This window comes from Otolemur garnettii, unplaced genomic scaffold, assembly GCF_000181295.1.
Source record: "Otolemur garnettii isolate 467f Iridium unplaced genomic scaffold, OtoGar3 scaffold00167, whole genome shotgun sequence".
Lineage (NCBI taxonomy): Eukaryota > Metazoa > Chordata > Mammalia > Primates > Galagidae > Otolemur > Otolemur garnettii.
Genome location: NW_003852562.1, coordinates 1058764 through 1083473, shown reverse-complemented (window position 1 = coordinate 1083473; position 24710 = coordinate 1058764). Strand labels below are relative to the sequence as shown.

Genomic DNA, 24710 nt, shown 5'->3' with positions numbered 1-24710 from the left:
ATACACTGAGGCTAGCAGGTACAAACTCAGCCTGGGCCAGCTAAACAACAATGACAACTGCAACAACAACAACAAACAAACAAAAAAATAGCCATGCATTGTGATGGATGCCTGTAGTCTCTGCCACTTGGGAGGCTGAGGCAAGAGAATCACTGAAGCCCAAGAGTTTGAGGTTGCTGTGATCTATAATGCCATGGCACTCTACCCAGGTCAACAGCTTGAGACTCTGTCTCAAAAAAAAAAATTTTTTTTTTTAATTTATATAGATTTAGGGGTTACAAGTGCAGTTTTGTTACATGGATGTTTTTCAATGTGGTAAAGTCTAGGCTTTCAGTGTACCCATCAACTGAATAGTGTACATTGTATCCAATGGGTAATTTCTCATCCCTAACTCCTCTGCCAACCCTCCCACATTTGGGAGTCACCAGTGTATGTCATCCCACTCTGTGTGTCCATGTGCACCCATAGTTTAGCTCCCACTTAGAATAAGTGGTAAGTGACTTTCTCTTTCTGAATGATTTCACTTAGGATAATAGTCTGTGGTTCCATCCAACTTACTGCAAAGATTATTTCCTTCTGATTTTATGGCTGAATAGCATTCCATATGCTGTACTATATAGAGAGAGACATACAGGCATATGGGTCTGTCTATATATAGTAGGCATGTATCTATCTCTATATGTATATGTTATACACTCTTAAAAATTTAATCAATGCAAAATTATAAAGGAGGAAAGAAGCTATATTTTCTACAAATAACCACCTCTTACAATTAACCAGATGAGTTACCTCCCAGTATTTCTCTGATTGTCTTATGCTAATTTTTTAATAACTGGATAAATAGGCAAACTTCTCAGAGTGATAAGGTTCTGTTTTGGGGGAGCAATGGGCTGGGGAGGAGTCTTGAGGAGGTGAGGATATTAGCTGGTCCCATAGGATAGCTGTGTGTGTATATAAATAACCACTTTTTTTTTTATCTCTCTCTGGTCATCTATTGATTGACACTTGGGCTAATACTGTGATTTTTCTATAGTGAATGGTATTGCAGTAAACATACAAATAATTGCAGTATTTTATACACTGATTTGAATTCCTTTGGGAGATAACCAGTAGTGAGATTCCTAAATTGAATGGTGTTTCAGCTCTCCATACTGATTTTCATAAGGTTATACTAACTTACATTCTCACAAATAGTATATAAACATTCCTTTTTCCTTCTGAAAATAATTTTAAATATACTTTCCTCCTGAGTACCATTATTTTGTCTTCGATGTGAGTTAAGCAGCATTTCATAAAGCACTCACAATTATTTATATTAAAAAACATGCCATAAAAATGTTAATCAATGAAAAGGGTACATTATTTTAATTTCTGTGCAATATTTGACCATTTTTTATTTCTTAGAGCTATATTTTTTGTTTATTCTTGGCTTACTCATCGCAAATAAAATCCAGCCAAGATTTTGATAATCTGTATCTTTATAAAACCTTATTTGGGTTCTATACTGTTCTGATACATGAGATCAACTTGGCAAAAGAGAATTGTCGAGCTGGTGTTTGCATTTGTGGCTGGTAGATGTAGGTAGCAGTGAACTAGGAGGTGATGGGAGGGGCTACACTAACATGAAGGTAGTGTTGTTATGTGTACATGGCTAGTCAAGTACACACCAAAGGTGAGAAATGAAGGGGCAGAATGAGCAGACCGGATAAAACAGAAAAAGTCTATGCCATGGATTTTAGTCTATATGAGGTTCCAGAACTCTTCCCAAGGTCCGAGGGCCATTAGAACACTGAGCTACCGACTGACTTAGTTTACTTGTTGATATAATGAGAACACACAGATGATTTATATGCCTCATTTGCTGTTGTACAGATTAACAATTTAGAAAACCGGAATACTACTTTTATAACATGACTGTTATCAAAAATTACAGTCCCAGTTCAACAAGGACTAAGAAAAGGTTATTATTTTTTTAATAACAAAGGTAACATAATATATGGACAGATATTACACAAGTTATTAATACTTGCTACTTATAAAACATGTGGAAAAGCAAAACCTGAATAAATACTAACAAAACACTCACTATGTGGTTAGTATTAGCAGGGATATAATACATTTTACATATGGTCTTCATCTCGAAGTAACTGATAATTAAGAAGTTAGAATTTACATGTGGGAAAAAATTATCAACAATTCAAAAATATCACAAGTAGAATATGACTAGGTGTAAAATAAATTATACAAAAATTTCAGTGACTCTTAAAAAAAGACCCCTCCCAGCGGCTAGTAATGATTGCGGAAGACTTCACTTAGGAGACAGTAACTACACAAACATGGGTAGCCCTGGCTTGTGTGTGTGAAAATTAAAATTTTGAACAACAGAAACTACCTTTATGGTCTTTATTATCTACTAAAACAAATATGGATATAATTTTATTTGTAAACATCATCGTCTGTCTTTGACCTTTATATTATTTAAATAGAGTTAATTATCTCTTGGCTTTTAAGTGCTATTCAGTCATTTACTTAATTCTTCTTCTTTTACCTAATTTACTTAATTCTTTTACTTAATACTTAATGTGACTTACTTTTATAATATTCACTTAATTCTTAACTTTTATAACACTTATCTCTATATCATTAAAGACTATAGAACTGTCATACCTTTTTTTTTTTTAGAGACAAAGTCTTACTCTTGCCCCAGATTGGAGTGCCAGGGCCTCAGCCTCCTGGGTAGCTGGGACTGTAGGCACCTACCACAAGGCCCAGCTAATTTTTTTTTTCATTTTTTTTAAGTAGAGATGAGATCTCCCTCTTTCTCAGACTGATCTTAAACTCCTGACCTCAAACAATCCACCCGCCTAGGCCTCCCTGAGTGCTAGGATTATAGGAATGAGCCACCACACCTAGTGCATTTAGTTAATTCTTAACATGAATAACTTTAATAACACTTATCTCTGTATCATTAGAGACTATAGAGTTGTCATACCTTTTTTTTTGTTTGTTTTAATGGAGACAAGAGACAGAATTCTCACTTTGTTGCCCTCGGAAGGTGCCATGGGGTCATAGCTCACAGCAACCTCAAACTCTTGGGCTCAAGTGATTCTCTTGCCTCAGCCTCCCAAGTAGCTGGGACTACAGGTGCCTGCCACAACACCTGGCTATTTTTAGAGAAGGGGTCTCCCTATGGCTCAGAATAGTCTTGAACCTGTGAGCTCAGGCAGACCTCCCACCTCAGCCTCCCAGAGTGCTAGGATTATAGACCATTTTTTTCTCTTTTAAAACAAACTCATAACGAGGGCTTTACAACTATTATGCCAAAGTCTAAATTTTTATATTCATAGTATAATGTAAGAAAAAATGGACTTACCTTATTTAATTAATGTTTCTACTGAACATTAAAAAGAAATAATAACAATTATCCTCATAGTCTTCCAGAAATAGAAGAGGAGATAATACTTTACAACTCACCTTATAAGACCTCATAACCTTAATACCAACACCAGAAAAGGGCATTACAAGAAATGAAATAACAGACCAATGTCTATCATAAAATAAGGGCAATAATTTTGAAGAAGGCTTGGCAAATCAAATTCAGTGATGTATGAATAGGAGCAAGAGGTGCATTCAAAAATATTAAAATATTTAAAATATTTACCCTCGGAACACCACATGTCAGCAGACTGCAAAAGAGAAAAGTACTGCCACCTTAACACCTTCAGGAAAAGCATTTGAAAACTAAACACCTATTCATGATTTAAAAAAAAAAAAAAAGTCTTAGTAAACAGAAATTTAATTGAACTTTGTCAGTATGATAAGTTGCATCTACAAAAAAAGTATGGCTAACATCTTAATTGACGGTGAAAGATAAATGCTTTCCCAATGGATCAGAAACAAGCCCAGAATGTTCTCATTCACCACTTGTATTAAACTTTTGGATGTTTTAGCCCAGGCATCCTCAAACTATGGCCCATGGGCCACATGTGGCCCGCCTAGGACATTTATCGGGCCTGCCCAGTGTTTTTGCTGCCACTGCCTGTCCTGCTTAGCAGCTGACTCGTCCCAGGGCCCGCAGTCCAGCCCTCCAACCATCTAAGGGACAGTGAAATGGCCCCCTGTTTAAAAAGTTTGAGGACCTAATTTAGCCAGTTCAGTTAGGCAAGTGGAAAATCCTAATATCCCTGGGAAAATGTACTAAAACTAACAAGTGAATTTAGTGGAGTCACTGGACAGAAGACCAATATTCAAAATCAATTTTAATAATGTGTTTTTAATATATTTGAAATATTAGAGATTGAAATTAAAAATAAAACCATTATAATAGTATCTAAAACATGAAATACATAGGAATATATTTTAAGATAAACAAAAACCTTGTGCATTGAAAGCTATAAAATATTTCTGCTAAAAAAAATTGAAGATAAAGAAATTCATAGATGTACTGTGTGCATGGATTTGAAGACCCAGTATGGTTAAAGTGTTAGTACTCCAAAGACAATAAACTCAACATAAACCTGATCAAAATTCAAGCAGGCTTTTTGAGGGTTTTTTGGTAGAAATTAGCAAGGTGATTTTAAAATTTCTGTGTAAATACAAAACCAAAACAAGATGAAAAGAACAAATTTGGAGGATGTATATAAACTACTTAGTTTTGAGACTTTTCTGAAGCTACAATAATCAAGATAGCATAGTATAGGTGTAAAAATAGATATATCAATGGAAAGTCAGAAAGAACGCAGATCTTATAACTCAGTGATTAAAAGGCAAGCTACCCAAGGCTTGGCGCCTATTGCTCAGTGGTTAGGGCCCAGCCACATACACCAGAGCAGGTGGATTTGAACCCAGCCTGGGCTTGCTAAACAACAATAACAAGAAAAGTAGCTGGGCATTGTGGCAGGCACCTATAGTCCCAGCTACTTGGGACACAAGAGAATCGCTTAAGCCCAGAAGTTTGAGGTTGCTGTGAGCTCTGATGCCATGGTACTCTACCGAGGGCAACATAGCAAGACTCTGTCTCAAAAAAAAAAAAAAAACTACCCTAGTATACAAAAACTTTGGACAGATACTGAACCAAAGAAGACATACAGTTGGCCAATCACCATGTGAAAAGATGTGCCACGTCATTATTCTTTTGGAAAATTCAACTTTAAACTACAGTTGCATGACACTACACATCTTTTATTATATGTTGCTCTCTACAAAAGTTTTTAGACTACGTTATGGTCCATTATTTTATTTCCAAGAAACATAGTCAACAGCATCTTTTCTGATTCACCTGTACAAGTTTCAACATTTTGTCTGTGCGGATTTTATGTTTCTTGATTCTTCTGTATCTCAAACTTTTTTAAATTATGCCTCTTTAAAAGGAAGAACAGGACGGAGGGAGGCCAGGAGGAAGGGAGGGATGTAGATTCTGTAGCTATGCAGAATTCCTTTGTCGTCCTACCACAGTCTGGTACAGAGCTCTATAAGTAAATATCAAGACCTTCTATCTTTTTTACCATTCTAATGAGTATACCTTTTTGGAACAGGAACTGCCATTTGGGGGTACTTTGTATATGTCATAGATATTTGCAGTAGTTAGAAGGTTGAAGCAAGCAAAATGTCCATTGACAGATGAAGGATACAGGAGTTGTGTATACATGCTATGTATATTATTCAGCCTCCAAAAGGAATGACACGAAATTCTGATAGTTAACTACAACATGGATAAACCTCGACAACATTATGCTAAGTGGAATGAGAGGACAAGTACTGCACGATTCTATTCAAGGCCTAGTGTAGTCAGACTTACAGAGACAGTAAGGAGAAGGGTGCTTGCCAGAGGCCAAGGAATAGGGGAGGAAGTGATGAGGAGTTATGTTAGGAGTTTAGGTTTTACAAGATGGAGCAAGTTCTCTGAATGGACGAGGTGATGATAGAGTAACAATGTGAATGGAGTTAATGCCACTGAACTGTACACTTAAAACTGGTTAATATATGTTTTCTTACAAGTAAACTTTTAAAGGTAATATGCTTATGAATAAATGTAATGAAAGAATGTTAAGACTTATACATCAAAAACTACAAAACATTGTTGAAAGTAATGGAAGAAGCTACAAATAAATGGAAAGACCTTCCATGTTAATGGGTTGGGTGGCTATAACAGAACTTTTCAAATTTATCTAGAGTTTCAGTATCATCTCTATCAAAATTTCAGCTGCATTTTTACAGAAATGAAGAAACTAATCCTAAAATTAATACAGAATGATAAGAAATACAGAGTAACCAAAAAACCCTGTAAATAGAAGAATAAATTTGGCAGACTCACACTTCGTGATTGATTTCAAAACTGAATGCAAAGTTGAAGTCATCAAAACAGTGTAGTTCTGGAATAAGGATAAATTCATGGATCAATTTAATATAATTCAGAGTCTAGAAGTAAACCCATACATTTATAGTCAATTGATTTTCAACAAGGGTGCCAAGACAGTGATGCTAGGACAACTAGATATCTGTATGTGACAGAATGAATTTAGACCCTAACCTTACTCCAGATGGAAAAATTAACTCACACTGCATGGATGACCTGTATGCAAGAACTGTAACTATTAGAAGGAAACATAGGTGAACATCTGTGTGATCCTGGATTTGGCAATGGCTTTCTTTTCATAGATAACACCAAAAGCACAAGCAAAAAGGGAAAAAAAAAAGTAAATTGTTAGTCACTGAAGTTATTTCATGGGTCAAAGGACATTCATTAACTGGTTAATGAAAAAAGACAATAGCAAAATTGGATGAAATGTTTGCAAATCATATATCTAATAATTCTAATATCCAAAGTATATAAAGAACTCTCACAGCTCAGCAATAAAAAGACGAATAACCCAATTTTCAAATGGGCAGAAGATTTGAAACATCATTTCTCCAAAGAAGATCCACAGAAGACCAAACGACATATGAAAAGATATTCAACATCATGAATCACTAAAGGGTGCAAATAAAAATCACAGTAAGATACCATGTCACACTCGCTAGAATGGCAATAATTTTTAAAATAGACATTACATAGTAGCAAATGGAGGAAAGGATTTTCAGACATTGACGCTCTCAGGTGTTGGTGGGAATGTAAAATGGTGCAGCAATTATGCACGCTACGTCTGTGTCTTCCCATGTTAGACACAGAGTTACCCTGTAAGCCAGTAATTTAAAACATAGGTACTGTCTCAAGAGAGCTAAAAACATACGTTTACCCAGAAACTTGCATCTAAGAGTTGATAAGACCATTATTCATAGTAATCCCAAACTGGAAACAACTGAAATGTTCAACCAATGAATAAATAAATAAAATACGATATATGCATAAAATGGAATATTTTATAGCCATAGAAAGGAATGAATTGCTGATATATGTTACAACCAGGAGAATATACCATGTGGAAGAAGCCAGACATGTATGATTCCATTCAAATGAAATGTCTAAAATAGAAAAACCTACAGAGACAGGATGTAGATTACAATTTTTTTTTTTTTTTTATTAAATCATAGCTGTGTACATTAATACTATCATGGACTATAGTGTGTTGTTTCTATATACAGTTTGAAATAATTAAAAATTTTAAAAACATTAAAAAATAATGAGCTACATGTAAATCTCCAATGAGAGAAAGAATGTGCAAGTGAGAAACATGACCTTCACAGATAGGAGGAAGTTCATAGTAAAGAGGCCGACATCTGTCACTGAAGTAGAAAAGCAGGCCCAGTGGAGAAGCTCAGCAAAGACAAAAGATTATCAAGAACAACAACAAAAAAGGACTCAGTAAATATAAGGAATGAAAAGGTGACATAATTACAGATAAAACAGAAATTAGAAAAGAAAAATGAGAATGCTATCAAACATTACACCATTAAAATTACAAATTTATATGAATTGGGCAAATGCCTAGACAATAAGTAACTTTCTATAACTCAGTAAGAAGAACAAAACCATCAAGAATGAAGGGAAATTCATCAGTAGAAATTCTTCCTACAGAGAAAACTCTGAGCCCAAGTTGATAATTCTACCAAATGTTTAAGTAAAATATTTTTCCAGCCTTACACTAACTCCTAGAGCAAAGAAACAGCGAATGATTGAGATCATTCACTAAGGCTTGTGTGATCTTCTCTCAAACAAGGTGTGTGGGAGAAGGGAAAGCACAGGTTATTCTACCTCGTGAATGTAGATTTAGCAAGTGCTAAATGAAGTATTAGCCGAGCCCAGTGCAGCCCTCATGAAAATATGTCTGTGTGTTCGATGGGATACCTGGAGGAGGGACACAAGGGAAAGGATTCTAGGAATGTAGAAGTTGTTCATCATTTTTAGAATGTCTAAAAATGTCATTCATTTATCATATTAAAGATAAACTTTGATGAGCATCTCAATAAGTGCTGATGCTTCTAGTAAAACTAAAGAACATACATGATTTCTAAAATTACTCTTACCACTAGGAATAGAAGAATATTTCCTAAATCTGAAAAAGAATACTCATGTGCATAAACCCATCTTTATTTACAAAATTCATAAAGAAGAAAATCTGAGCAATACATTACTTGTGGCATGCATGAGATACACACAAATTGTTTTATCTCAGATATAAACCAAGAACCAGAGACTTACAGGTGCAAACTACAGCATAATCTGTGTGTGCACCCGCATGTGTTTGTATATATAAATACACACTCAGTGTTTAAGTCAGTGGTTGTAGGAAAGACTTTGATACTGTCTCTCAAAACCTGAGTAGAAACAAATTGACTATGAAAAAGAAACAATGTTTTATTATCATCAGTGAAATTTGGTTGTTAGTTTTATGTACATGTATGTTCGTGTATGTACATGTGTGCAAATGTACGTACCTATTTGTATGTGTGTGTTTATGCACATGTATGTACATGCATGTACATAGAACTAAGGAGGAAGACCAATGTCTTAATTCAAGGTTACATATTTTCTGAGCAAATGCACTGGGTATATTAGGAATTAAGTGAAAGTGTTGGCAAGAGTGCTTAAAACGTGGAATTGTGGGATCCATTCTTGGTTGGAAAGAAAGTGAAATTCAGTAAAGGATGAAGGACCAAAAGAAAATAACGGGAATGAAGAAGTGGGTTAGAGGAAGTCATAGCTTACTTTTGTCTAGGTGAGGGGAAGGACTAAGAAAGGAGAGAGAGAGCAGCAAGGGGAGGACGTTGTGATTTAAGAGTACACTTTTGACAGTTCAACAGAGAAGTGAAGCCATGGCTCGGTGCCCGTAGCACAGCGGTTACAGCACCAGCCACATACACCGAGGCTGGCAGGTTCAAACCTGGCTCAGGCCAGCTAAACAACAATTATGACAGCCTCAACAAAAAATAGTCAGGTGTTGTGGCAGGTGCCTGTAGTCCCAGCTACTTGGGAGGCTGAGGCAAGAGAATCACTTAAGCCCAAGAGTGTGAGGTTGCTGTGAGCTGTAATGACATGGCACTCTATTGAGGGTGACATAGTGAGACTCTGTCTGAAAAAAAAATAAAAAATAAAAAAAAAATAAAAAAGAACTGAAGCCATGTATGGCCAGGAGAGTTATTCAGGACAGTTATTTCCTGAAGTGAGAGAAAATTGAAGATCTTTGGAGTTCAGAAGATCAAGGAATTGTAAGCTACTGTGGTGAATATTTTTGTATGTGGGTAATGATACAGATTAGTTGACATGTAACTAATACTTATACGTGAGGTACCCAAGGTGGGAGGACAGACTTTTAGATAATAGACCAAATTTCTCTCCTGTGTCTGAGGCCAGTCTTTGGTTACACGCCCCCGCCCCCACCACCATGCCTCACTGCTTTGCTCCTGGGAATGGTGCCTATTAAGCAGCCAGACCATGAGCCCTTCCCTGCCTGCTGTCTCCTGTTAATCTGTTTAAGTTTTGTAATCTGCACTGATTTGGACATAATTAGATTTTTTCTGGCTCTCTTTAGACTTCAGCATGCACTAGACAAAGTCAGTGAACTGAATATTCCTCTCTCTCACATCTTTTCTCTTTGGAAGCCTATCTATAAAATGTAGGCCAGTAATTTAATCAAAGTGATTGTGATTAACATGAAGACCGTGTGTATGTTTGTTTGCCCTCTAACATTATTTACAGAGGACTTTGGATCTCTTTTAATAAGTAGTGTCATTACTCACAAATTCCAACCTTTCTATTGTTTCAATAACTTCTATTGTGGCTAACTTTTGGTCTGAAAACTAGACAACATTTCCATTGGAATGTGCCTGTGTCCCTCCTAATTGATTGGAGAAATTACTGGTCCACCTGTCCCACTATTATGCAAGATTTTAGTAGTACCTCTGTTATACTGCCAGACCATTCCTGCTCTTCCTAAAAAGACAGAGTAGTTATTTAACTCAAATGTTATAAAGGAGTAGTTACATCTATGCTGAGAACAGACATGGATTTTGGAAAGATTGCTACTGAGAACTCTCTTGAATTCAGTGCTTCTCAGAAGTTACATTATTATCCTAAAATAAAGAAACAATTCACCTGTCAGTTTTTGTGAAAGATGCCACATAGATACTGCAAAGATATTAGTTTGCAGTAAGATCTTAGTAAGTAAGATCTTAGTTAAAGATATTAAAACTTAGTCCTGTGTAATTCAAACTTAATACATTAGAAAGAACAAATAAATTCAATACAGTCAGACTCACCTCAAAGATGTGTCTAGCTTTTAAAAATTATATTTAAACAATAATTTAGAAGTATCAAGGTACACCTATATTTTTCTGTTGCTTATACTTATTTATCAGCAAAGAAGAAAGTTTGCACTGGGTAGATAAAATGTAGTGAAGACTATAGAAGCAATTATAAGGACTTGATATTTAGTAAACACAAAAATTAAAATAAGGTTAAAGCTATTTCCCTCTGATTGAAATTTATGACAACTTGAACAAGAAAAAAATGATGATTTATTTCCCTAATAAGCAATTAAAATGAAGAAGGTGATCTTGATAGTACTAGTTATTAAAAACCTGGGAAAGAAAAACTGGACTTTGAATGAAAAACTGGAAATGAATGACTAAGGATTAGAACAGGTAAAAAGGGCATAAATGAAGGACCTGAAACTACTTCATAGGCTTGCCCTGGGAGGAAAACCAGAAAACACTCAAAGTTAACTTTTCAAATATATTTGATTGTTTTACATGATTTTTTAAATCATCTTTATTTTACAACAGGAAATGTATATATGGCTATTGACTTGAGAGCTTTCATTTCATGTCCTGAGATGTAATTATATTTCTTGATCACTTCCAGGAGTCATATAGTTGAGTCCTTGGGATTTTCTAATTATAGGATCATATTATCAGCAAAGAATGATAGCTTGACCTCCTCTGTCCCCTTTTGGAGACCCTTGATGTCCTTCTCTTGGCTCATTTCATTGGCTAGGACTTCCAGCACTGTGTTGAATAGTGGTAGTAATAGTGCACATCCTTGTCTGGTTCCAGTTCTAAGTGGAAATGTTTTCAGTTTTATTCCATTCAATGTGAGATTGACTGTGGGTTTGTCATAGATGGCTTCTAAGTTTAAGAAATGTCTAATTTATGCCAAATGTCTCATTTGTTTCTTAAGTGTTCTTATCAAAAAAAGATGCTGTGTTTCATTCAGTGCTTTTTCTGCATCTATTGAGAAGATCAAATGATCTTTAATTTTATTTCTATTCATGTGATGAATTACATTTATGAATTTAGATATGTTAAACCAGCCTTGCTTCCCAGGGATGAAACCCAATTGGTCTTGATGAACTGTTGTTTTGATGTGTAGAACTGAATTCTGTTTGCTAAAAGTTTTGGTAAATATTTTTGCATCAATATTTAATTAATGAAATTGATTTGTGGTTTTCTTTTTTTGTTGTCTCCTTTCTTGGTTTTGCTATCAGCATGATATTTGTTTCATAGAAATTGAGGAGGGTCTATAATATAGGTGCAAGTTATTCTTTGAGGATTTGGTAGAATTCTGGTGTGAAACCATCTTGTCTAGGGGTTTTGTTGTTATTGTTGTTGAAAGAATTTTTATACTTGTTACAATTTTGGTGCTTGATAATGATTTGTTAAGAATTCTGTTTCTTTCTGGTTGAGTCTAGAGTAGTAGTGCAATTCCAGGAATTGGTCCATTTCCTCTACATTTTCAAGTTTCTGGGCATAGAATTTTTTTATAGTATTTGGTGAAGATCTTTTGTATATCTGTGGTATCTGTTCTTTTTTTCTCTTTTACATTTCCAATTAAACTTATTAGAAAGCTTGGTTTTCTGTTTCTAGTTAATCTGTCCAAGGGTTTTATCAATTTTATTTATCTTTCCAAAGAACCAACTTTTTGTTTCATTTATCTTCTGAAGAGTTCTTTTGTTCTTGATTTCATTTAGTTCTGATCTAACTTTGGTTGTTTTTGTTTTCTTGTACTGGGTTTGGGATTGAATTGCTCCTCCTTTTCTAGTTCCTTATACACAAAGCAGTAGCTTTCATATATGCCAACAACAGACAAGTTGAAGATCAAATCTAACAGATAATACCCTTCAGAGTATCATCAAAGAAAATTAAATACCTTGGAATATACTTAACAAAGGATGTGAAGGATTTTTATGCAAATAATTATTAAACACTGAGAAAAGAAATAGCAGAGGATGTTAACAGATGGAACACACCCTGCTCATGGCTGGGAAGAATCAACATTGTTAAAATGTTTATACTACCTAAAATAATCTATCAATTTAATGCAATCCCCATTAAAATTCCAAAATTGTACTTAAAGATCTTGAAAAAGCAGTTCTACATTTTGTATGAAACCGGAGAAAACCCTGAATAGCCATTGCAATTATGTGAAATAAAAACAGATTTCTGATGATGTTAATAAGAGGATTTAAATCTGGAGGCCTCGTGTTTCCAGACTTCGAGTTATACTACAAATCTGTAGTGATCCAAAAAGCATGATCCTGGCATAAAAACAGAGACATAGAGCTATGGAACAGCATTGAGAACCTAAAGATGCAACCTGCCTAATATTACCATTTGATCTTTGATAAAGCAAACAAAATTATACACTGGGGAAAAGAATCCCTATTTATAAATGGTGCTGGGAAAACTGGTTAGCCACATATAAAAGAATCTGGACCTACACTTCTCACCACTTAGAAAAATTAACTCACAATGGATAAAAGATTTAAATTTAAGACACAAAATTTAAAAACTCTAGAAGAATGTATGGGAAAAACACTGCATTTTATCAGCCTAGGGAAATAATTTATGAAGTAAATAAACTCCATTAATAACATCAGCAACAAAAAAAATAATAAATGAGACCCAATCAAGTTCAAAAATGTCTGCACAGTAAGGACACAATCACAATCTGTCCTAGCAGACAGCCTCAGAATAGAAAAAGATATTCGCATGCTACAAATCTCACAAAGGTCTAATAACCAAAATCTATAGAGAACTCAAACAAACCCACTGGGCAAGAGATGTGAATAGAATCTTTTCCCATGGGCACAAATGAATGACCACTAAATAAATGAAAAACTGTTCATTGTCCATAATTGTCAGAGAAATGCAAATCAAAACCACTTTGGGATATTACCTAACCCCAGTGAAAATGGCCCACATCACAAGTTCCCAAAGCAACAGATACTGGCATGGACCCAGAGAGAAGGGAACTCTCGGGCGCTGCTGGTGGGGCTGCAAACTAATTTAGCCTTTATGGAAAGAGGTATGGAGATTCCTCTAAGAACTTAAAGTAAACTTTCCATTTGACCTTGTAATCCCATTACCAGGTATCCACTCAAAAGAAAGAGAGTCATTTTACCAAAAGGACATTTGCTCCCAAATGTTTATTGCAGCTCAGTTCACAATTGCAAAGATATGGAAACAACCCAACTGCCCTTCATCCTGCTGAGTGCCCAAGTGAAGCTGCTTAATCTCCCCAACTGGGACTTCCTCCTCTGCCAAAGGAACATAAAAATAGGACCCAATCCTCTAGCTCTGAGAAGGGATGGGGTGTGTGAAACCAGGCCATGGCCAGAAGGAGCCTCTCCCCTTCTGTCCTCAGTCCCTGTTGAAGTCCCTGGGTATGATGCTGCTGCTGTTTATTTCTTTCCTTAGATTCCTACTTCTTCCTGATCAAGCTTGGAAGGTTTTGCATTCCCTGGAGTTTATCAATTTTCTCTAGTTTTTCTGGTTTGTTTACATAGAGATTTTTGTAATATTCACAGATGATATTTTGTGTTTCCATGGTATCAGTTGTAACATCTTCCTTTACATTTCTGATTGAGGTTATTTGTGTCCTTTCTATTCTATTTCTGGTTAATCTTGCTAGTGGTCTGTCAGTTTTTTTTACCTTTTCAAAGAGCCAACCTGTTTCCCTGATCCTTTGTATTGTTTTTTGAATTCCATTTCGTTTTGTTCTGCTCTGTGCTTTGTTATTTCTTTTCTTCTGCTGGCTTCAGGTTTGTTTGGTTCTTATTTTTCTAGTTCCTTGAGATGTGGCATTGGGTTAGTAATTTGCGATATTTCTATCTGTTTGAGGAAGGCATATAAAGCCATGAAATCTTACCCCTTATGACTCCTTCTCCTATATCCCATAGATTTGGAAAGCTCTGAAAGCTCATGTCCCTTTTGCGTTCAGTTTAAGGAGTATTATTTTGACTTCCATGTTAATTTCCATCATTCATCCAAGAATCATTCAACAGCAGATTATTTAATTTCTGTGACTTTGTGTAGAATTGAATTCTAGTTTAGTTCCACTAAGAAGATATATGGTAAAATTCAACTTTTAGAATTTCCTGGGACTTGTTTTGGGACCTTTGAGATGATTAATTTTGGAGTATGTCCCATATGCTAATGAGCAGAGTGTATATTCTGAAGTTTGGGGGTAGAATGTTCTGTAAAAGTCTGTTGACTTTTTTGTTTGACTCTATTTGTTCTAGAGTTTCATTTAAATCCACTGTTTTATTGATCATATATATGCCTTAATGATCTGTCTAGTGCTGTCAGTGGAGTTTGAACTCCCTGGGTATTACAGTGTTGCTATTTTTTTCCCTTTAATCTAGTAGATTTTTTTTTTATGAATCTGGGGACTCCTATGTTTGGTGCATGTATATTTAAGATTGCTATAGCTTTTTGCTGGATTGATCCCTTTATTATTACATAATGACCATCTTTGTCTTTTCTCCTTTTTTTTTTTTTTTTTTGTCACTGTTGATTTAAAGTCTATTTTCTCTGGTATTAGAATGGCTGCACCTGCTTGCTTTTGGTTTCTATTGCATGGAATATTTTTTCCACCCGCTACCTTGAGTCTATGAGAATCTTTATGAGTTGATGGGTTTCCTGAAAATAGCATCTATTTGGGTTGTGATTTTTAATCCATTTAGTCAATCTATGTCTCTTAAGGAGGACAGTAAGACTATTCATATTTAATGTTAGTATTGCTAAATGAGGTACTATTTTGATCATCATTTTGATTGTTACCTGGTTGCTGTGTTCTCTTCCTTATGTTATTGTTTTCTAAGAAGTATGAATTTTAACCTTTTGGGTACTTTTACACTGGTTGGTTTTGATTTTTCTGTTCCATGTATAAAAATACTTCTAAACATTTTTTGTAGGGGAAATCTAGTGGTAACAACTTCCCTTAGTGTCTTGTCTAGTCAAAGCTTCATTTCTCCTACATTTATGAAACTTAGTTTTACAGGATACAGAATTTTAACTGGTGATTTTTCTGCTTAAGGAGACAAAAGATGGGACTTTCTTCCTATCTGTCTTATAAGGTTTTCGTTGATAATTCTGCTAGTAGTATAATAGGCTTTACTTTTTACATTGCTTGATGTTTCTGCCTCACATGGCATAGGAAATTCTCCTTCATGTTGTCTGTGGCAGCTGATGCCTCTCTGCCTCCCTGATGCCCTTCTGACAGTGAATCTTGCAGGTGGCAGGTGTTCATTTGGCTTCTTGTATCTGGATGTCTGATTATTTAGCAAGATCAGGGAAGTTTTCCTCCATTATTCTCTCAAATAGGTTTTCTATGCCTTATGCTTTTTCTTTTCCACCCTCAGCAATGCCTGTCATTTTTATATTTGGCCATGTACATAATCCCATATTTCTTACAGATTCTATTCATTCCTCTTGCATCTTTGTTCTTTATTTTTGACTGATGGGGTTAATTTGAAAAAATTTCCTTTAAGCTCTGAAATTCTTCTGCTTGGTCTAGTCTCTTCTTAAAACTTTTCACTGTGTTTTCTATTAACCTCAATGACTTTTTTATTTCTAGAAGTTTGGGTTTTTTATTTTTAAATAGACTTATCCCATTAGTAAATTATTCATTCATTTCCTGAAATTGTTTAGTTTTGTTGAGTTAGTTTTCTATTTTATCTTTTATCTTATCGAGCTGTCTTAGAATTCATATTTGGGGTTCTTTATCTGTGATTTCAGTATTTTCATTGTGTCAGAATCCACTGCTGGAGAGCTGGTTGTGCTCCTTTGTGGTTTCCTTTCACTAATTTTTCATACTTCTGGAGTTCTTGCACTGATTTCTCCTCATCTTGAGCAACTGGTGCTTCTTGGTTTTGGATTTTCTTTGTTTAGATGGGATTTGTTTCCTCCTCACTCTTAGTGGTATGCCTGTCACATATGTTTGGTAAGAATATTTGGCTTTGCTTGTGGGTATTTTGATGGTGGTTTATGTTCTATATGGATACCTGGGTTAGAGATACCTTTAATGTGGTAGCTTTTTGATTGCTAGTTAATTGTAGGCTGTAGCAATTGTGCACTGTGTGATGGGCAGATCCCCTATCTGTTGCTGACAAGAGGAGATGGAGATCTTTGAAATCCTTTCTCTTTCCCCAGCCTTATGGTTTTCTTAATTAACAGTGCGAACTATATTGGGATGCTTAGTTTAATCTCTGAGACAGCAGGTGGTACTTACGGTTAAGAATCAGCCCAGCCCTGCATGATGTAGTGATTGTGTTATATGCTGTAGAAGTAGTCCTGCCTACCAGTAGATGGCACTGCAGGAAACTCAGCTGCTTTCATGGTTTTTGAGACATGTGACCAGCTCTAGTCAATCAGGAGGAGCACTCAGATGCCCCTGTAGAGGGGCAGGGAGGCTGCAGCTCCCTGGGGATTCTTTATTTTCCACCACCACCGAGGCAGGTGGAGAAGTGAGACTGGGCAGGGCCAGGGTCAGATGAGCCTGTGTTCCAGTCCCCACAAAGGTGGGCACAAAAACTGACTCCTTAGAGGACATGGGGCAACTCCCAGGCTGCTGGGGGAAGCCATCAAGGAGAGGCTGATGTAATTCCATAAGCCAAAACATCTGTAATGAGGAGGGACAGTCTAGAATTCATATTCTGGCAGGTGGGAGTAGGTTTCACTTTTCTGTCTATTCCCTTGCCCCATGGATCTCCTTCCAGTGTCTGGCTGCGCTTAGTAGCCCCAACTTGTGGAGCTCACTAGCAGTGGTGACACAGGCTGGGAGCTTCCCTCCCAGGATCCCATGCCAGGTTGAAAGTGTGACTACTGTGCGGGCAGGAGCACTTCAGAGTGCACTGTGACTTGGAGCTACTCTGCACTCTCCTTTAATTCTGCCTATGTGGGTGCCTCACTCCTCAAGATTGGTTCACAAATCTCCCCTCAATGCCCCCAAGCAATATGGTGGAATTCTGGGGCAATAGCAGGCATCCTCAAACTAAGGCCCACAGGCCACATGCGGCCCGCCTAGGACATTTATCTGGCCCAGTGGGTGTTTTTGCCACCGCTGCCTGTCCTGCTTAGCAGCCAACTAGTCCCAGGGCCTGCAGTCCGGTCCTCCAACAGTCTGAGGGCAGTGAACTGGCCCCCTGTTTAAAACGTTTGAAGACCCCTGGGCTATAGGATCTAGCCTGCAGGTTTGTTCCCTAATCCCAAGTTCTACCCCTGATGGTGCCATTGAGAAGCATGCTTGTTCGGAGTTGCCCCTGGAGTGCTCAAGATTATATGCTCTGTTCTTCTGGACTATCCAGGAGCACAACACTGGAGAGGGTCAGTGAGCAGGGAGCTCACAGTCAGAACACCCTTTGGTATAATGCAAGTCTTTAGGAGGAGAGGTGAGACCCCCCACTCTCTGTGTGTTAGGCACACTACCAGAAAAGAAGCATAGCACCTGAGGGTGTCAGCACAAGTCCCTTCAGGCACCGTGTCAACTCATGTGGGAACTGCCACAGCTCCATTGCTGGCTCTAGACAGGAGAGAAGAGGAGGAGGAAGAAAAGAGTCTACGTGGAGGAAAGCCAGCATTCTTGGCTTTGTCCCCGGGAGGCCCCTGACTTCCTGCACCCTCCTGTCCTTTGAAGGGAGCCTAGCCTGAATGTCCAAGCTCTGGGTCACACTGAGCTGCAGTTTGGGCAGGAGACAGGACATGTTTGCGTCAGGACAAGTGACACAAGAAAGTGGAAGGGCTGAAGCTCCCTGGAGAGAATGAAAGCATATGATGGGTGGAGAAGCAGTGTGGCACCTGCACCTTGACTCAGAGCTCTGGGGATGGGGAGTGACCCTACGGGGCTGGCAGCCCAGTTCTGACGAAGAGCCCTGTAGGGCTTTTAGGCACAGGAGGGTTAAGAAGCTCTTCAGCAATTAGGGAGCCAGTGGTTTACCAGAGATACGAGGGGAGGAATACCAGACGCTCCCACTCACCCTTTCCATGGAGCTCCAAATTGGTCAGGCATTGGGCTCTGCCAAAATCTTGTCCCTTCTCATTTTGCTCTTCAGCCTCTTCTCATGAAAGCTGCAGTGGAATCTGTCACTCATCCCTCAGAATTATACCTGGCTCAGGTTTGGGGTTTTTTTTGTTTGTTTGGTTGCTTTTTTTAAGGTAAAACTATTCCTACTTTCTGAGATGATCTGGCAACCGGTGTCTCTAGTCAGCTATATTGCCTCCCCCTCTTACTTGATTTTTATTTAATATATGGTAATTACTTATTACAAAAGAAAATTATTTTAGATACAAAAGGACCTAATCATTATTTTTAATTGAAAAAATGAAAAAATATATATTAATTTTTATCATCACTATTATCTTCATTATCATCATCATAGAGTTTAAACCAACAATCTTGTTCTCTCTCTCTCATGATTTTCACTGACTGGGCTCAGCTCATCAGTCCCTTGGCTTCATGTGGAGTTGCGAGGCTCTGCAGTTAACCTGGCCGGCTGGCTCTGTGCTCAGAGCTTGTCTAGGTCTGGGAGCTTGGGCAGCTCTCTCACCCTCCAGGTGCTCTGTGTGATGTGGACCTCAGCACAGCAGCAGTCTTGGGAAGAGAGAGTTAGAAAAGGAAAGTCGAAAGCTGCAAGGCGTCTTAGGTCCTAAAAGAGTCACATAGCATCCTGTCTGCCGTGTTCTGTTCCTCACAGGAAGTCACAGGGCAAGCCCAGATGTAGGAAGTGTGGGGAAAGACTTTACCATTTGCTGGGGCAGTAACAAAGTCACACCTGCTAACAGGCATGGGGTTGGGAAATACAGTTGCAAGTATCTTGGGAAATAACCTCTGCCACATTTTATCGAAGTTTGAAGATATTCCCTGTGTATAGATGTTACAAGATCTCCAAGATATGTTGCTGGGTGAGAAAAGCTAGATACAGAACAGACTGTGTAAGGTAAAGATATTAGTGTTAGAAGTGAGGAGAGAATATGTGGGTATCTTATGTCTATTTTAGAAGTCTCTCAAAATAAAAGAAACCAGTAAAAATGGGTACCTATTGAATTTGGAAATTAGGTGAATAGGGAACGTAGTGAAAGGCTTTTCACATAAATATTATCACATATTCTATAAACAGTTTGAATAGTTAAATAAATCACTTCTATAATTTAAAAAATCCACTCTGACTACATTTTTTAAAAGCTGTATCTCACTGTTATTCCACCTTAGAACTTGGACTCTCATCATTTAAAGGAATTTTAAATGTTGTTTGGTCCCATCATTTATGTTAATTAAAATCAGAAGCAAGTCTGTTGATTTCTCAATATGTAGTCATCCAGCTTATATGTGAAAATTTACTTCCAAGAAAGTGAATTCTGTTGCTTAACAATTTTAGAACCCTCCAAACAAAAATTCTTGATTTTTAAGTTCAATGTCTTTGTTGAATATACTGAACTACTGGTTCACAAGACACACTATTGAACATAGGCATTGCTATAACAGTTTTATGACCTATTTCTGTATTTCAAATTTCATTTAATTATAATCTAAAATATGTTAATTTCATAATCTAGCTTTATCTAAGAAAGATTGGTGTATAATTAGTATTTCAAATACTGGAATTTGATTATTGAAAAAAGTTAGACTAACCAAAGCTGTTAAGAATAATAATTCCAAAGGTATTTTTCTTTTTAGATTATTGTGCCATGCTATGAAGGACCATATAGTTCGTGTTGCAAATGAAGCTGAGTTTATTTTGAACAGACAAAGGGCTGAGGATGTACACAAACATGCAGAGTTCGAGGTAAGGTTTGGAGATCAATTAATTACACTGAGCTTTTCTGTTTATTATAAGTCAGCTGTTACCAACCTGTAACCTTACATGAGGAGTTTTTCTTTTTTTTTAAAGGGAAATTTCACTGAAGGGGTTTCAGTTCCTGTTTTTTAAAGCATTAGTGAATGTCAAAACACAAAGCACTAATTTATTTTACCCCATTTACAACATGAAGAAATCCCTCCTGCCCTGTGTCTGAAGTTGTTCCAACCCACTCTACGAATAAAAGCAAATACAATATTATAATGCAGTTACTTCAGTTATTTTAAGCTACCAGAGGTTTACACACCACTGGGTAGATATGAGCATATGCTAGAGTTATACGAATAAACTCATGAATGTCAACAAATCTCCTAATTTCTGTGCTTTAAATATAGCAGTTATTCAATACTTCTGTTCATTTTATTTATAGCAAAATTGGTTTCAGAAATATTTAAGTCACCTAGTGTTTGACTTAAGGCTCGACTCACAGTTGACTTGAAAGTAATAAATGACTTCACCAATTTATCCTCATGATACAACATGCCAACAAGTACCGTGTGGCTAGACATTGGAGGTTACAATTCCAGTTTTGATGAGGTTTTTATCTCAGTCAAGCAGCTCTCTGAGTCATATGAGTTGATGGACTAGGTCTACTGATCTCTGACCTAGTGAGATGAAAAGCGTGCAACAGAAAAATAGCTGTTGTTGCTTTGTACACATAACCTCTGCTTCATTTGGTCCAATGAGAAAGCAGGCACTTGTCTTTTGGAAGAGAAACATCAGTATTTTGAAAAAGATGCCATCTATTTTAAACTTTGATGTAAGTATCGTGATCTTTAAGTGTTTATCAAAGTGGAATTTTATATTACTTCAACAATAAAAAACATTGGATATTTATCAAGATATCATGCAATAATCTGGATGACAAGACAAGATTTAGTGATCTGTTTTTTAAAGAATATGTTTAGATATAAGATATATCATAACTCTACAAAATAACAGTAAATTAATTTTCAGCTTCTATTAGTAAGATTTGGAAACTTACCTGAGTTTCATCCTGGTTCGGTTTTTAGTTAATCATATTTCCATTGAGAAAATCACAACATTTGGGGGGGAATATAAACAGACCAATATTTGCTGTGTAAAATTAATGGATTTTTAAGCAGCTAGGTATTAGTTATGAGTTTTAACACACATTTAACCAGGGTGGTATTTAGCTGAGAACCATGCTTCACTACCATTTCTTTTTTGTACTGCTCCCCTTAGGAATCATTTAAGACATTTATTTCCTAATTCCACCCCAACTCAAGGAAATTACAGTACCACTGAGATGCTATATATATGTTTGTGTACTGTATAGGCATCTGTACTTCGTGCGTTAAAATAACAAGATTTCTTACCATCATCCCCGACACAGTAGTTTCCATTGCCTCAAGGATGAGACCCTTGCCATGTGGACGCCTGTCTGAAAGTGATAAGAGGTTTTAATGAGGACATGATGTCTTAGTTTTTTTAGATTTTATATACATAAGATATAATATTAATATAAATCTAATTTTGAATGTATTGCCATTGTTACTTAATGAATGTATACTTTTTTAACCCATATGTATTTTACATCTTTTTTTAGGTTAGAACTACATTACTAAATGCATTGATATTTCTCTGTGTGTGTGTGAGAGTGTGTGCACGAGTGTGTGTGTGAGTGTGTGTGTGTGAGAGTGTGTGCACGTGTGTGTGTGTGTGTGTGTGCGTGTGTGTGTGTGAGAGTGTGTGTGTGTGTATGTGAGTGTGTGTGCGTACTTTACCAAAAACTTACAACTTTCTTTTAAGAACTTACCACTTTTAAATTGTAAAACATTTTACAAAAGTTAAACATTTTACTAGGACTTTTTGAGGGATTTTTCTGTCCCCACATAAGCCTGTATGTAGGAGAATATATTTAATATACATTTTAATTTGTATATTTAATTTTAGATAAGTACTTTACAGTTAAGTGTTTTTAGTTAAGTACCATAATTGTTAAGAAAGAAAAATGAAAATTTAATTTTACTCTCTAATGAGCTAATGAAATATTAACCTCATTACTGAGGCAGATCATTGTACTAATTGGTGATTCCCTATACAAAAAGATAAATTGGAAAATGAATTAATCCTTACATTGCTATAGGATTATTTCTTCTGAAGAGAGATGACTTAGAGTAGTAGCCTAAATCAGTATATAGACAGAAGGGGTATGTTCAAGTACCTTCTATGAAATAGATTTTTACATAGTAATGGTGAAGGTGAACTAGTTATATATGTGTGTATTATTTGAGACTTTTTCATCCTAGTTATATGACTTATATTACATACCTTCTAATGTCAAAATTTACAGTCAAGCCACCCTTTATAAAAATTACAATACAAATAATCAAACTTACGACTAAGTGGGTGGGATGTTCCTCTCCATGGTCATATTGAACCCTTTGCATGGAGTGATCCATTGATGAGCAGTGGTGCTAACACCAGTGAACATGAATATAGATAGTTGACAGGAAACTGATTGTTATGAAAAGATAAGGTAGTAGTTCTCATGAGACCCTTTGGACACATAAAATTTTTAGAGTTGTGAAGTATCATAAGGAAAAAAACTTAGCTCCTCCTTTTACAAATATAAAAATGATTAAGTGAAAAAATATGAAATTTGCATAAAGCATCAATTAAAATAGGGTCTACTAAATTCCAAAATGACTGTTTTCTTCTGTATAACTTTGACAGTCATGACATGGAAATCTGTAAATTAAATGCCAAATTTTTAATGTTTATATAATTATCAGAAACATATCTCTTTTTTTAAGTGAGAGATACTATATTGGTTTTAAAAGTAAATTTCCATTTTTAGTAGATAATTTGTGTTTCTAAGATTATTATTTTTGGAATACATTAAAATTAGATCTTCAGAATGAGATGAGATCATAAAAGTCATTAATTACTTTATTTGGCATTATCCAAATTATTTTACATAAACTGTAGAAAGAGTATATTTTTATGTTTCACAGGTGACTATACATTCTTTAGACCAAAATGTCAGAAGATTACATTATCTGAGTTTTTAACAATTGAGTTATTACCCTTTAACTTAAGGTTAAATATAATTCCTTACTTATACGTTGTAAAAAAGATCATTATGCATGGTTTGTATTTCTTTACAGTCTCAGTGCGCCCAATATGCTGCTGACAGAAGAGAGGAAGAAAAGATGTGTGACCACCTGATCAGTGCAGCTAAACACCGGGATCACGTGACAGCGAATCAACTGAAACAGAAGATTCTCAACATTCTCACAAACAAGCACGGAGCATGGGGAGCAGTTTCTCATAGGTGAGTCGTAATAAGTTAGAAGTCAATAATAACTTGTAAGTTACTGATAATAGTTGGAAATAAAGTATGACTATGAATTGATCAGTTATTTAGAAAATATAATTTAAAATGTGAAAAATTGCATGACTATGTTTCTTGACACCTTTCATAATGCTTGACTAGAAGGGTTTAAAAGAAAATCTAAACTTTTTAAAGTAGCTACAATGGAAGTTATTGTTAATTTATAATAATATGTAATATAATACAAAATCTGTTGAGACAGTCTCACATATGTAACATGGATGTTAGAGATAAGAAATGGCTCTTTTTCAAAAAAAATCTTTTAGTGTTAACTCTTCTTATTCAATTTGTATCATTCCTAATTTTTCTTATGCACACATACACATTAGCACTTGCTACGGAGAAGTATTATGTTCTTTTTAAAATTTTTCTTACATAATTTTTTATTCATTTTAACTAGGAAGGATATTTTATCACAAATCAGGTTGCTTATGATCTTATAATACTACTAAAACTAAAGCTGGTTGTTTACAAATTTGACAAGTTCTGCTTCCCAATGTTTTCTGGGCATTAAATTCATTGGGATTTGTTTTTTGTTTTGGATTTTTTCTACATGATTAAGTTTCCTTGAAAACTGGTGATGAAGCAGGTTACTATATTTAGATTGCTGATGTTCTTCATTTTTATATCTTTGTTTTATTTGAACCTATCAAATGTTTTACTAAATCTGTGCCTGGCACAGTTTGGGGTTGGTGAAATGTAGACAGGACACTCCTAAGAAGAGCTTTGGTGTAGTGATTCTGTTAGAGAGGAGCATCTGGGGTATGACCAGGAGTGTA

General features: G+C 36.0%; 1 protein-coding gene across 1 annotated transcript in view; it reads left to right on the top strand.

Moving 5' to 3' along the window:
* The window catches only part of NBEA (neurobeachin), a 719303-nt gene that overhangs the window by 371465 nt on the left and 323128 nt on the right, over positions 1-24710 (top strand). The window contains exons 37-38 of the mRNA XM_003800132.3: positions 20390-20498; positions 23705-23871. Of these exons, the coding sequence (XP_003800180.1) occupies positions 20390-20498; positions 23705-23871 (276 nt within the window). The remainder of the gene's footprint in view (positions 1-20389; positions 20499-23704; positions 23872-24710) is intronic.